The 15,587-nt window shown below is 38.9% G+C and overlaps 2 protein-coding genes across 4 annotated transcripts; both read right to left on the minus strand.

Moving 5' to 3' along the window:
- Positions 1–956: 956 nt before the first annotated feature.
- On the minus strand, positions 957–8,519 carry LOC104454139 (NAC domain containing protein 50). Of its 3 annotated transcripts, XR_005552668.1 has the most exons (6): positions 8,299–8,519; positions 6,435–6,656; positions 5,790–6,067; positions 5,089–5,253; positions 1,897–2,587; positions 957–1,438 (listed from the first exon to the last, which is right to left on the minus strand). XR_005552668.1 is itself a non-coding variant. In XM_010068899.3 (5 exons), the coding sequence occupies exons 2-5, from the start codon at positions 6,652–6,654 to the stop codon at positions 2,012–2,014; spliced, it is 1,239 nt and encodes a 412-aa protein (XP_010067201.2). In that variant the 5' UTR covers positions 6,655–6,656; positions 8,299–8,519; the 3' UTR covers positions 1,744–2,011. The 3 variants fall into 3 exon arrangements, 2 of the variants coding, with proteins under 2 accessions (XP_010067201.2, XP_010067202.2); XM_010068899.3 differs by lacking the exon at positions 957–1,438 and having other exon boundaries at positions 1,744–2,587; XM_010068900.3 differs by lacking the exon at positions 957–1,438 and having other exon boundaries at positions 1,744–2,587; positions 8,245–8,519.
- Positions 8,520–12,065: 3,546 nt separating this feature from the next.
- LOC120296218 (NAC domain-containing protein 78) lies at positions 12,066–13,834 on the minus strand. The gene is made up of 4 exons (XM_039317929.1): positions 13,744–13,834; positions 12,973–13,232; positions 12,739–12,882; positions 12,066–12,587 (listed from the first exon to the last, which is right to left on the minus strand). Exons 1-4 carry the CDS (start codon positions 13,832–13,834, stop codon positions 12,066–12,068), a joined length of 1,017 nt encoding a protein of 338 aa, XP_039173863.1.
- Positions 13,835–15,587: the final 1,753 nt, after the last annotated feature.

The raw sequence follows: 15,587 nt of genomic DNA on the forward strand, positions 1-15,587 counted from the left end.
TCATGCACCGTTTTCAGTCAGACAAACAAGAAACCGTTTTTATTATTATTATGCTTCGCATGGCTTGGATTCTGGATTCCATGCCTGCGGATCTGCCTTCTGGAGCCCGCCAGGGACAGATGTCTCCAACCAAATTGAAATCGATGTGGGAGTATCGACTCGGACTAGATCATTCTAGCAACAAACAATAATAGCCAGAGAGGATGTGATAATGACCTGATCATTTACTGGATAAAGCACTGGTAATTAATGCCTAATCCTCGCGTGAAATATCAAGCGCGTGCTGCATATTCTTCAATTGAATATGTCCACTAGTAGGGGTCAACTTGTTACTAAAAAATGGGGATAAACATGATCAAGGTGGGACAGTTCAACAACTAACCTAGGGACCAACTCGCATAGTATTGATACTTAATTTTTTAGGCCAAGAATTGACTCTATTGAGCCTGAAACCAAGGAATGGTCGGTTTAATTTTAGGGTCAACTCAGGATTAAATAATTATTTATTTTATTTTCTGTATTTATTTAAAAGACAAAAATACTATTTCAAATTATATATTTATCAACAATACGACATTGAGCAATCAAACTACGAATACCAATATAAGATAATGCAACAATACAAATTCCATACTTACTACAAGTAATAAACCACCAAGAATAGTGAGGCGAGTGAGGAGATGTTAGAGGTGAGTGTAGTGAGCGGCTAGGTGAATGAACAACGGTGAGTGGCAAGGTGAGCGCAAGCGGAGAGAGGCGAATGATGAGGTGAGTGAAAAGAGGCGTGCGAAGAGTGTTTCTACTTTTTTTGGTTGAATTAGAACTTGATTTCTTTCTACTTCCTAATTTACACAGTAAACTAAATTGCATAAGAAAGAAGAGACCAAAAGAGGAGATACTAGGGTTTGGAGGAGACAAAAACATACATACACACACAGATATATATATAGGATTGGATAAACTTCAAACTCCCAGTATCAATGATCAACCCGCATAGTGCAAAATCTAGAGGTTCAGAATCAAGGACCAACCCAATCCTGTTGAAAAAATGCACCAGTATTGGCTGGGTTGGGTTGGACTGATGCTTACCGCTACTCGAAAACACATGAAACAAGCAGATGGAAGGGCATTGACCAGAAATTGGAACACCAGTAGGAAGCTACTTCCTCCAATTTGATATCCCTTAAGAGGCGTGATTTTGTTGTTCTTGGACGAAGAACACATTGGTTCAGATCGGATCTCCTAAGATGCACAAAGAGGACTCACCGTGCCACGAGCCCGTCATAGCATGAGATCCACTTCACACCAAGCTCTCAGTGCCAATGCCGAGCAGCATCGATTTTCTCCGTCACATCACTCTTCAGGATCGCAAGCAAACTCAAGTCAGCTCGTACGTCTAGAACCCGATGAAACTTCTGGGCACAGTTGCTTTAACAGGCTACAGATAGTAGATGAAAAGGATTTAGCTTCATCCAATCGACACAAGATAATACATTAACCAATGCTACGAAGAGTGACGCTAGAACTTAACTAGTTGGCTTTCAATTTCACACCTAAAAAACCGTAAACAGGACGATAAAGGAAGACCTGTGGACATCAATCCACTCAAACGGCAAGCAATGAACCGAGTAACTCAATGCAACATCATCAGTTAGAACGCCAAACTCATAACCTCCATTGGTATCCCCGGAAGTAGCAACGGCTCCATATAAATAAATCATGTGCGACCCCATAACAAAAGGATTGCTCAAGAGATCAATCAGGTGCTGCTTCCCAAATTAACATAATAGAAGGGGGAATAGGCCCAATCATTGTCTATCTGGTTCAAAGTATCTTTTAGTTCAAGACAGACAAGGGACACAGACAGGCAGAAACACTACAACTACGACGACTTACAAGGTACATCGAACAAGTGGACTTCTGAAGGCCACCGATAGACAACAGTACAACAACCAGGAAGAAGGAAGAGGTGAAAAGGCAAAGCTACAACATCAAAGCCATCGAGCAGCAACTAAGCATCTTGAACCTTCCGCTTCAGCTCCTCATTCTCCTTTGTCAGATGCTCGACTTTGGATTGAAGAACATTAGCCATCGACCGGATGCTCAACATTTCAAGCCTTAATGTTTCCCTCTCAATGGACACCTTATAAATCTCCTCTCGTAAACTGTGGATGAAGTCTAAGCATTCGGGAGGCGCTGTTGTATTGAGATTGGCGGGGGCAAAAGTCGAGAGAGGAAGATGGGGTTTTTCTTTTATTTCAAGTGATTCCATCAAAGAATACTCCACCAATGTTGATAATCCACATGTCAAATTCATAGCCGACCTTGCTGTCGTAATGGTAGATGAAGAAGGACCTTCGGTTTTCTTGGGTGAATTTTCTGAACCCGTTGAATCAATTGAGTTTAAATCAATATCTCTCCTTCGTTTGTAATGAAGAAGCGGTGCAGTTTCCCTGTTAGTTGGACATATTGCAGATGGATCATCTATAGTCTCGCCCATTGTTTCACTCTTGCAAACAGCCAGAAGGCACTGGGTCTTAGTTGGAAGTTCATTACGGCAAACGGGAGGCACATGAGACGGCATTTCCTGTGGTAATCAAGTGACATATTATAAGCGCTCACATAAAAACTCTTCAGATTGCTTATTGATTTAATTCCTGTTGAATGGTCTTGAATCTAGCTTCATGTAAGATTTAATTGTATCATCCCCACAAGTATACGAGGCTTCTTAGGGCATTACAAGCAGGGCCCGTCCAACATGATAAACAGGCTGAACCGACCTGGCAGTTTGATTCCAGCCCGTGACTCTTATATCTAGCTCCCACAGGGTCCTAGTACTAGAAGGTTTTCCTTCTGACCTTCAGAGCCACCACTTCAAACCAAGAAGCAAACCACCCATTGAACCACTGGTTCTCTCTCATTTATCAAATAATATTTAGAACAAGAATTATGATAATGATAAGGGAAAAAGCCACAGAAAACTCCAAACTATGCCCACTATAACGGGCCAATTCCAAAAAATAAAAAAAAAACTCCAAACTTTAGATACAATCTCAAATCTGCCTTGAACTTTTTCTAAAAGATCCCAAACTTTAGGTCTATTCCCAAAGTTAACTTGAACTTTTTTTTTGTCTCAGAAAAAAAAAAAACCCAAACTTTAGGTTTAGTCTCAAATCTGTCTCGAATTTTTCTTTTGTTTAAAAAAATAAATTTTTAAATCCCAAACTATAGGTCTAAAATCCCAAATCTACCTCAATTTTTTTTTCCCGAAAATCATCAAATTTTACTCTAGTCCTATATTTGCCCCCATTAGCCCTCTGTCCAAAAGTTGCAGTTGGTAGTCTCTAATTTTTTATATCTTAAAATGGTGTTATTTTGAAGATAATTTTCCTTATCGCCTTGCCAACATGTATTTATTATCGCTAAAAATGCCACATTAAGTTGAGATTAGACCACGAGGTAGATTAAAGAATAGGTTAAGAGTAGGTAATTTTTTTCGAGTATAAATGAAGGATACAACCTTAAATTGGTATACTTGTCAATTGTCACGTGTTATTTAATTCAGCAATTTAATAGTAAATTTAATGGAAACTAACAGAGTAAATTTATCACAGGTATACTAGTTTAGGTTAAATTTCATTTGAAGTAAATTTGTTACAGATGTATCATTTTTGTATTTGGGCTTTTCATAGTAAAAAAATTAGTTTGGGTTTGGATAAATTTATCACATGCGCCGTTTGCAGTTTTTCGTGACATTAACCACTTTTTTTAGACAAAACAAAATTTGGGGCAGATTTGGGACTAGACCTAAAATTAGGGTTTTTTCTGAGACAAGAGAAAAGTTTAGGACAAATTTGAGACTAGATCTAAAATTTAGATTATTTTTTTTTTGAGGCAAAATTTTTTTTAAGTAGATTTGGGACTGGATGTAAAGTTTGGATTTTTTTTTTGGAATTGACCTCACTACAAAGACATTTACCCTGGACTTTTTTTGTGATATTAAAAACCTAGACTAAGCCCACTATGACACATTTACGTTAAATTTTTTCTAGTGACATTAAAAACCCCAACCTTGCACCTATCACCTATGTAACTCATTTACCTTCCGTTAGATAATTTTCAGCCAAAACAATGTCATTTTTATTTCATTCAAGCCACATGGACGTTATGTCAATACCGTTTGCTTTATGTAGTTCATGTAGGTAGTTTTTAATGGTTCTCATTAACAAAATTTTGATAGAGGGTAAATGTTCTTGGTGTCATGAAAAAAAGTTTAGGATAAATGTATCACTATGAACATAGTTTAGGATTTTTGGTGATTTTTGCCCCAAGATGATGATGCTTATTAAGTGCAGCCATGGAAACTTGAACTCTGGGCTTGAGTATGAACAGCCCTCATAAATCCACCACTAAATCAAGTTGGTTAACCAAAGTGAATCATGTTCAACATTGCCATATGAAAATGCCTAAAAAACAAGGCTTGCCCTCCTCTTTCTCTCGATCATTATTTTTTATCTTTTTTTTTTAAATTATGTTTACAGCTTATGGTCCATGCTGTTCTCAAATATCCCTCACACTCTGAACCTGGTTTCTTGAATTTTTTTCTAAATTTCAAAATTTTTTTTTTTGAGGTTCCTTTTTGGCGACATTTCACTTTTTGCACAAGATTCAGCCCTATTTTTACAAGTTAGGGTTCTATATTTCATCCTTGTTTTGGAAATTATTTGCCTTGTCTCTGTTGCTTGTTTTCCTAAATTAGTTGATTTGCAGGTAAGTTTATTTGATCATAAATTCTGATGGCTGGTTGTCATATAAACTTGTCTTAGCAAGAAAGCTTCAGTTGTTGAATTTCAAATTTTTTGTCTAAAAAAAAGACTAGTTCCTGCGAAGACTCAAGAGCCACCCGAAAGCAGTTTCCCATTCCAATTTTCTGAAACAGGCCCCTGCAGAGTGGTTCCAGGTTCCACCCTTGGAGCTGACCACCTGGACCATGGACTCCCCTATCACCATTTTTGTTGAGACAATACGAAAAATAAAGATTGTGTTGACAGAATGATAATACGTACAGTATGATAATGTAACGCAAACCTGAAGCATGCCATTTCGCTGAGGTACTGCTTCTTCTCTGGTTTCTACACTCGGAACCACATTATCTTTGCCATCCCATTCCTCCTCAACAAAAGGGGCATAACGATGACCAGTTGGTGGCCCTAAATTGGCCTTATGAAATATTCTACAAAGCACATATGCGTCCTACACACACAAAACAATGATTAACATGCAAGGACGGCTTGTATAACAACCCCGACCCCACCAAAAAAAAACAAAAAAAAGGCGTCCGATACAATTTTTTCAGAGTCTAACTGGGTGAAACACACTAGTGACTATATTTGTCTGCTGATCCAACGATAGAAATAAGAAAACATTCCACCATTTTGCACCTACATTCATTGGTGAACTGAACTGATAAGATGGACATTAAATGTCTTAATGTAACTCCATCAAAATTCCATGACCTTAAATTCCTTGCAATTCAATGGGCCAGGTCACAATTTCAAGATATATAGTATAAGTCACAAAAATGTCAAGGTTCCACAAAATAAGAGGTTATAATCTACTATCCTCAGCAAATTCCTAGGGGTGAAGGTTGGTTTCAGAAGTCTAACCAAGATAGAATAAACCTATTCTTCTTCACAACATTACTCATTATCATGAGACAGTTAATAACTTGAAGTTGTACAGAGGCAAGTTAATAAGCTATTGATTGGACGCCAATTGCCAATATGTACCTTGTAATTACCACATTTTTCCAACTCCTCTTCAACTAGCCTGTACTCATGCATGACCCAATTTGTTCTCTTCCCTTCAGGAGCTCGCCCACTATGAAAAACAAGTGTCTTTTTCAGCCCAACAACACGTGATTCATGTTGAACATTGCGATCATTTCCAGTTGCCTTCCAATAACCAGAGCTGGTGGCCCGGTTCATTCTAGCCCCATTTGCATACTTCCTGTCCAATGCACTAAAGAAGTACCATTCTTGGTCCCTAGTCTTTAACTTTGACTTGCCTAATACCCAAAAAAAAAAAAAAAAAAAAAAAAAAAAAGGTTATTGAAACAAATGGCAGGACAAGAAGTCATCATATCGTACTCTAGCAATAACACTGTACAACACTAAGTACATTCACAGAAGAAAACTACTAACACATCTAAATATTAATGAGCAAAGAAAGAATGATAACTGCCAATTAAATTTGCATAATCTTAACTTCCCCAATTCCATATAATTCAACAGTTATACAACTGAAGAGAGATGAAAGAAGTAAACGCATTTGCAACCTGCAAGGCGCCAAAGAGCTGCAGAATCTAAATTTATCTAAGTCCATGTAACTGCACAAACAACTAAAGATAGAATAAGGAACAACAGAATAATGACCTGCAAGGTCCCAAGGCTCCGTTTTGTAGATATCCACGTCGGCTATCACATCAAAGCGGAATGATTTGCCACACATTTTGCGTTTAAGATAATATATAACCAACTCTTCGTCTGTTGGGTGGAATCTAAAACCAGGGGCCAAAGCAGTGGAGCTAGTCTTTTGAGCAGATGGAGGTGCAGATATTTCAGATGTTGAAGGTGTTGATGTTTCAGGACCCATATCTGTATACGCAAAAGAAAGGTACAGCTTTACAAGAGATGGACAGATAGAGTTGCATGACCCACTGAAAAGATTCTTTAGTCGTGAAAACATTCCCCTCAAAGTCAGTTCTCCCTGTCTATTCTGTAAGTTCACATCTCAAATATTAGTGCAAAAAGAAAAGAACTGACACAAGCCCCATGGCACAAATTTGATGCCATCCGTGATATAACAAGATGCAACAAACTTATGCTTGCTCTGAACTTTGAATTTCCAAAATACAAAGCTAAATGCATAAGCATCACTCAATCTTAGGTAGGCTTCCCCCCAAAACACAGCCAGTGCATTTGTAAGACATTTACAAACATCTCTGATAGCATCACTAAGCAATATAATTAGATGACTTAATCTTTGAAGCAGATTCTTTCATTGGATATCAGAACCTAGCACTCACTAATGCAATTAGATGCACCTGAATGATAAAAGATCGTTTGTAAATGCCAGAAGGACAAGCAAAGTGTCTCTCAATGAAAGAGATTCTCGCACCGACAAGATAGACCAGGAGTTGTGTAAATTAATCAGCTTTACCCCACATTCCAGGGAATTTTTTGTCGCAACACCTCAAAATGGAGAAACGGTATTGTTACACTAAGGTTCACTATTCCAATATATCTTGATTCTCCAACTGCAATTTCTTTTTTATTTTTTGAAATCATCAAAGAAGGGGCTATTCTTTGCTTTATGCTAGCAATAGCAACTTCTCCTTGTTTCCTAAAGTTCTTCCAATATTTTATACTTGTACTCTGGATAGCCAAGAAGAATCTATCTTCAATATAAAAGTAGTCACTCCACCTATCAATGTTTTCAATAAACTCCGTTCACAGGGCAACTATAACCTTAATCTGTTCTACCCATCGCAGACTAGTTATAACCGAATATCCTCTGAGCTGTGGGGGGAAAATTAAACACATAGTCACCATTATGATTCTTAAAAACCACCATTTTAGAATGTCGTCGGGACTGTGATCAAAATTGTCTTTTTGCCCCTTTGCCAAGAAAGATCGAGGTTCCCCAAATAGGATAGCAAAATGACATTCCTTTGTTCTCCAGATGATTACAATCATCACCAAGGTGAAAAAGTGAGGCCCCTTTTCTCAAAATTCATACTTTATTTCACTTTTTCAACGATCACAGCTCAACATCTTCAACGAAATCTCACGCAGGGCGATCACAGAAGGGAAACAAGTCATCAGCACAGGAAATAAAACTATCGAGGCAAGAACTTTTCCCTACATAATATGCAAGACCAATTCTTGAAACCACAACCACAACCACAACCACAAAGTCCAGTCCAACTCTGACAACAACAAAAGCAGAGGAGCCAGCAACCCATCACACCAACAGAAGTGGCGATCCAGCGGTAAAAGCCACATGCAGGTCGACATTTCCGACAGACACTCAGCCCAAGCACGAAATCAAGAGGGCACAATCGGGCAACACCACAGGACCAAGGAGCCGCAGATTCACCCAAAAGCAAGCAACTTCACCGCTGAAAAGGTCGAAAGAGAAAAACCCACAAAACCTAAAGCAAGACCATCTGCTCAACACAACCTCTGCATCAACGGGACAAGGCTGGACTGCTCTAGAGAGAGACAGAGAGAGAACCTTGGAAGCTTCCGGTAGTGGGATGCTGACGAGAGCTTACAAATGAAGCGAAGTGGGAGAGGGGCCAAAAGGGTCGGGCGCAGTTCAGAGAGAGAGGAGAGAAGGACCAGTTGGAGTTTACTTGGATGAGAAGAAAGAGAGGGGCATTGGAGATAGGGGAGGGGGCTTTGAGGAAGAAGAGCCTCGGCTCGGGGCTATCATCGACCTGCAACTCAAGAGTGAGAAGTAAAAAACAAGAAAGGGTTTTTCTCTTTCTGGACACACTAGTGAACTCTTCCTTCTGGGCTTCTAGATGGGCCTTTGTTCTAGTGATGGAACTGGAACGAGACAGGACTATAAACAAGTGGAACAGCATCATTGATTCTATTTATTTTGCGAAAAATTAAATAATTTTTTTAAAAATATATATATATATTTTAAAATAATCACTTGCTTTGCTTGGAATGATTAGTCAATTGAAGAATATTTTGATTATCAATAACAATTAATGTATAAACATTTCCTAACGATATAACATGAACTCCATGCAAAATCGAGCATTACTAAAAATAATATGATTAACACAGATGATTTTTATAGTCTATTTAGTGATATTGATAATCGATTTAATTCTTGCGATTTCACTTGAAAAGTACGGATTTTGAAGAGATAATGTGGACTACATACAATATCAAGCAATACTTAGAATGATAGGTTTTATATAGTGTATTCTCGTAGTCTATTAAATATTACTCAATATTTTAGATACACGCATGCTACTACTATCATTTTTACTGCCGAATACACACTTGTTGCAAAAATTACTAATTGATAGTTGAAAGTTAATAATTACCAACATCAATTTTATGGGCTATTGCTCTTATTACCACATGGATCACAAACTTCTCCCCCTGTTTTAAGAAATATACCTAATGGCAATTCCAATTTTACTAATACATACAAGAATTTACTAGTTATAAGGATAATTTATTCTTATGTGCTTTTGTATACATATAGTTACAAATATGAAAATACACTCACTTGTTGCAAAATTTTCTAATCATGAGTCGAAAGATAGTTACAAATGTATGCTGCTAAATACAATGTTATAATATCTCCACTAGTCTACTTAGATAGGCTTATAGTCAATTTACTAACCAAATACCAAATAATTACCATATATGTACTCATTAATCCTAATATTTGGGGGCGAACAACCGAACCGTTCAACTCGGGAAATGTTCGGTTCGATTCTACTAAGACCGGTTCTCGAGTGGAACCGGTTACAAGGCCGATTCTCAGATCTATTATATTCCTTTTCAAGTTCTCGCTCTCAGATTTGCGCCCCCTCTCCTCTTCTCTCTCGAACTCTCTAGAGTCTCGATTCTCTCTAGCGGGGCCTTTGATCTTTCTCTCTCTCGAGAGGCTTGCCGATCAGTCTCGTCGACGCTATCTTGCCTCGTCCTTGATCTCACCAACACTGTCTCGTCTCGTCCTTAGTCCCATCGATGCCGCCCCGCCTCGTCATCGATCTCGCCGACCCCGTCTCGTCTCTCTCTCTCTCTTGATCTTGTGGGTTGCGGCCTTGCCTTGGTCAGTCGGCCATCGATCGGCCCACTCTTAGCCAGGTACACCTTCCTACGTCGGTTTCTTTTTCCATTTCTTCGCCGAATGTTTCAATTGTGGTGGGCTGTGATTTCGATTTCTTTGTTCTCTTGGCCCTAGCCGCATAGGATCGGCGTGTGGTAGCTTGTTTATTTGCCGCTTAAAAATCTAACCCTTTCGACCAAAAGAAAAAAATAAAAAGTCTAACCCTGCAAGGTCGAATTTCATAATTTGTGGCACTCTCTGATCATGAGGTCGCAAGGCAAGAAATTGTTGACTAGCTGACAAACAGAGAATGGTGATTTTTCCGTCTAGAGCAGCCACTTTCTTTGAGCTCAACAGAGCCTGAAAGTGGTATAGGGACGAGCCAGAATGCTCTGAGCTCTTCTCACCGGAATCATGCCATCTATTTTCTCTTTTAGAGACATTCCCGGTGCAAGGTGAAAGCATTAGGGCTTTGACTTAAAACAAGATAGAAAAGAAAGCGAAAAACAACAGCTTGTTTGGATCAGCAGTATCTCCGTGAATTGTTAAATTTCTTGTAGAAAATTTTTACGTTACAATTACAAAATAAATATGATGCTTGACAAAAAAATGAAGCGAAAAAAGACGTAAGCCTGTTCAGGCCAATTTCGAACCAGTTTTTCCTTTTTTTTTTTTATTAGCAATAGCTCCAGTTCTTTTCCTTCCAATCAGTGGCCGCTAATGACAAATCCCACATCAGTCATTTCTTCTCTTCCTATTTTCACCTTTCACTAGTAATCTTGATCTATCCAATTAACCTTTCACTCATTGTAAATTTCACAGATTTCATGCTCTCGACTTCTATTTAGCTTGAAATCTTGAATCTTTATAATGTACCTTAGAAAATTGACATGTAAAATTGCAAATAATAATATAGTAGGTAAATTTCATAAGTGAAGAATTAAAGTAGGTAAATTCATCAACCGAAACAAGCCCTTAAGATCTTGAGAGCTATTCAGGGGCACCTAAAGGTAAATGCAGTCTTGGTTAGTCATCATCCCTTATGGAGCTCCAATGCTTGGTTTGCAAGACAATTAGTTTATGGGAAGAAAGATTAAGGAAAATTAGTTTGCAGGACTTGGGATAAGTTTAATCTACGTGGAGAGAGAGAGAGAGAGCTCGCATTTGGTAAGTCATCTGAAATGGAAAGAGCAAAAACAGAAATCATCATTTGCATCTCTGGCAGAGATAAGTTCCCATGTATAGATTCTCAAATTTGGTATGTGTGATTTCTGTTTTTGCTAGAGAGTTAGTTCCAGGTGCACACATACCAAATTTGAGAATCTATACATGGAAACTTATCTTTGCCAAAGATGCAAAATGATGATTTCTGTTTTTGTTCTTTCCATTTTGGATGACTTACCAAATTCAACAGATAAACCCTCTCTCTTTTCCTCTCCAAGGAGATTAAACTTCATTCCAAGTCCTGCAAACTAATTTTCCTTAATTTTACTTTCTTCCATAAATTAATTGTCTCCCAAACCAAGCACTGGAGCTCTATAAGGTATGATGATTGACTAAGGCTAGGTTTGCCTAAATTAAGTGCATTCCTAAATAGCTCTCAAGATCTTGAGGGCTTGTTTCAGCTGATGAATTTATCTACTTTTAATCTTTACTTATGATTTTTCCTCTGAAAATTGAAAATAAATATATTATAATTTGCAAATTTACATGTCGGTTTTTCTAAGATATGTTATAAGGATTCAAGTGTTTCGAGCTAAATAGAAGTCGAAAGCATGAGTTTTTGAAATTTACAATGAGTGAAAGGTTAATTGGATAGATTGAGGTCATGAGTGAAAGGTTAATTGGATAGATTGAGATCACTAGTCAAAGTTGATAATAAGGGGAGAAGAAATGACTATGCAGGATTTGTCATTAGCGACCACTTATTGAAAGGAAAAGAACTGGAGCTATTGCTAATGGAAAAAAAAAAAACTGTGGTGGACAAGGCTCCACCACTAGCCAGGATTACTCCAGACACTGGGACACTCTAAAAAAAAAAGGCCCAAAGGAAGGCCAACATAGAATTCCCTACATGATGTGGGAAACTGCTTATTGAACTTTAGAACATAATGCAACAATGATTAAACTCTAATGATTGAGTTAATTATCCTCTGAATGCCTCGATTTTTCCACCACAAATCATCGGACTGCGACTGTCAAACATCTTTCGCGCACCGGTCTTTCGGGGTACCACGCTTACCGCTCCTCTCAATGGTTAAGCGAATCTTTGGCAAGATTTGAACACTTGTTGTCCACGGTGGCGGCTTCACGGCTTGCCGGGGAACCGGTTGCGGCGCCACTATTAGTCGCTGTTCTTGTTGCTTGGGTGCTGTTTCCGACGCCGGGCATGCCAAGCTCAACGTCAATGATGGGATAGCTCCTGCCGCAGAATTCGAGCTGTTCGGTTCTTGACCTCTTGGGGAAAGATTTTGTGGGCTATCAGGTTCAGCAAGTCTGGGTCTCTTGACTGGACAGGCCCGCGTGTCTTCTCTCGCGGATGAAGTCCCCTTCGAGTGTTCGTACGGACGCTTGTGGTAACAATGGGTCACGAGATCGAGAGTTTCAGGAGGGGCTTCGTTGTGAATAACCAGGGCGAGGGCGTTGGGTGCTGCTTCTGGAGCCTCGTCAGCTGGAGTCGTCTCTGTGTTCTTTCCGTCCGGTCCAAGTTCCTCCACAACCTGCACAAGAAACATGGCCTCGACGCAGTATTAGGGTTTCCGACATGTGCTAGAAACGTGTTTAAGAACAAGACCGACGAGACAGGTCTAAACGAAATGTCTACACTTCAATAATATCGACTCGACACTTCGAGAGAAGAGCCCATCAGACCTGAAAAGCCGCAGAGGCTGGAGCAACGTCGTCGCCATGAACTTGCTCTCCCCCTTCCACGGCGTCGGCCGGTGCAGGGCCACCAGAGATAGGGTCGGAGTTGCCTTTCCAAAATAACCTGTAGACTGCATAGACTTCCTTGCCCTGTAAGACAACGGAAAACACTTTGGTTTATTTCTTTCACACGGTAAGGAACGAACGATGATACACATCCAAAACGAAAAAGCCATGTACTTGGGTCACTGGGAGTGTTGCATCCGTCAATCGATACTCGTGCAGCACCCAGTCCGTCCGCTTCCCCATCTTCGAATGCCCGTTGTAGTACACGAGAAACCTCTTCTCGCCGATCACTCGGGAGCCGTATTTGATTTTGTATTCAGGCCCGGTCACCTTCCAAAACCCCAGTTTGGTAGATCGATTCACCCTCACTCCTGTCTCATATTTCTTGTCCAGCTTACTGAAGAAAAACCATTCGATGTCTCCTCTAACTTTTCCTGAAAAGAGAGGGATAAAAAAACAATCCGATAAGATATTTGAATAATGCTAAGCCTGCGTGACGATAATCGTATTCTAAATAACACTACCATTATTAATGGGTATTCAGTATGCAAGGGAAAAAAAAAAGGAGACGAGATCCTAAAATCATACAACACAGACTATATCCACGCTATTAAGCATAGATGAGGGCTGAAAAATGGCGGTCACCTGGTATTTCATAGGGCTCCAATTTATAGACGTCAATTTCGGGAACCGCATCAGTGTATAAAGGTTCTCCGAATACTTTTCGCCCTAAATAATACAATACCAATTCATGTTCAGTTGGGTGGAATCTGAACCCCGGAGCTATGATATGATGGCTATTTAGCGGTGCGACTGAAGATGACACAACATCTAGCGCGAGTGTCAAAGAAGCCGATGCTTGAGAATCCATTTTGAATATTAACGAAGAGGAGATGATCTGTTGAAGGACTGAATGTCCAAGAATCAGGAGGAAGAAGAAATTACTGTGGAAGGATGGAATGTCGAAGAATGATGAGGAAGGAGGAGTTTGCAACTTCAAATGCAAGCTATTAGTTTTGTACTGGCAATTGGTCATGCTTTGCGTTGATTTAAATAGGCCCCTTTGGCCTCAACGTTAAGCACCAAACTAGTAACTAAGTTGTCCTTATCATTACAATTGAGGGACAACTAAATGCAGCCTTCCAAACATATCTCAAGGCAATTTGGGGTAGTCACATGCTGTGCATTATGAGACTAATGTAATTCCAATGTTTCTCCACATTAGTTTTCGAGACATTTCTAGAAAATATTTAAACCTTAGGATAAACTCTATCCATTTAGATATGGAAAATTGGCCATAATTTGACATTGCATTTAATTAAGTGTAGCAACAAACTAGTTCTTGTCAGAAGAAGTATTGTCATGTAATAACTGCAAATGTCCAAACATTTTAAAACAACACAGCGAACTAGTGATTGGCTTAGGATTGGACCAATGTCAAGTTTGATTGTTCTTATGGAGCTCTTAGGGTCCAATTATGAAGGCAACTCTTTTTCCCTTCTTTTGTAATTATTAAAATCATATTATGCATCTTATTAGCTTACTTATATGGCAATCGAAGGTGGATAGACTACCTTGTATAAAGCCTTTCCTCTTCTGTACAATTCAAAATATTAGTGGTCACCAGAAATGATTGGCTGGAAAAATCTTTCCCAATGTGGAAAGATATGACCGCCAAGTGTCGTTTCCAAAATGACACGACTCGTACCTTGTACTGCCTTAATACTTTCTGTCTTCTATAAGAAAGTTGTACTCTCTTCTTTTAGGGTGAACTCTATTAAAAATTGCAAATTATCATCACATATTTATTCCCAACTAATTTTAATTTTAAGGATAATTATTTGTATATCATGACATATTCACTTCAAACTAATTTCCATCTCACAAAATATGTACTCATCTATTACGTTCATGGATAATGATGTCTAGCCTAGGGTAGAATTGGATCAGGGATACAAATTTCGATTTTTCCGTGAGATAAATTGCAATTCTTGTCGAAAGAAAATTAGTTTGGGATAAATGTATCATAAGTATCAATTTGAAATTTTTTGCAATAAAAAATTAGTTTGGGATAATGTGTTATGAAAATATTGGTTTGAGATTTCTAATGGTAAAATTATTTTTGAAGTAATTTTTCTCAATGTGTTATATTATGGTAATCTCAACATTGTTAGCTCTTCCCTTTTTCCCTTTTCGAGTTTCGAGATCCTAAGTTACATACTACAAATTCGTCTTAAGACCATATATAGCACCTGCCAAATTCTGAGTTACCAAATGTGAGAAAGCAACTCACTCTCCACCGTCGATATATCTGTCATCTCAAGGCTTGCATACAACTTTTCGTAATTCCATATTCGCTTACTAGTTTCCATAGTTTTACTTACTTTCCACTAATTAATTGCTTCTAGAACCGAACATTCGAGATCCCAAATGAATACGGCTACGTTTGGTTTGCTTTTGGAGAAAATATTTGGAAAATGTAAAAACCTTTGAGCTGCCGAGCCTAACCTCGCCTTGCTTCGCCTCGGGTTGCTTCTTGGGCCTGCTCCTTGGTTTAGTGTCGCTCGATGAGCCCTTTTGTTTGGGATCGTTTCCTCCAAGGGCAACTCAACAAGTTCAATTTATTTCTTTTTACAGAGATGGTCAGGGCTATGGTTTCTACATGCATATTAGGCATGATAAAGTCATATGATTCATTTCCTGTCCGAACAGAATACAAAACAATAAATTTCTTCACTCCAGTGGCATGCGAGTCCTGTTTGATCAAGCATTCGGGTCCAGTGACCTTC

This window comes from Eucalyptus grandis, chromosome 7 (genome assembly GCF_016545825.1).
Source record: "Eucalyptus grandis isolate ANBG69807.140 chromosome 7, ASM1654582v1, whole genome shotgun sequence".
NCBI lineage: Eukaryota > Viridiplantae > Streptophyta > Magnoliopsida > Myrtales > Myrtaceae > Eucalyptus > Eucalyptus grandis.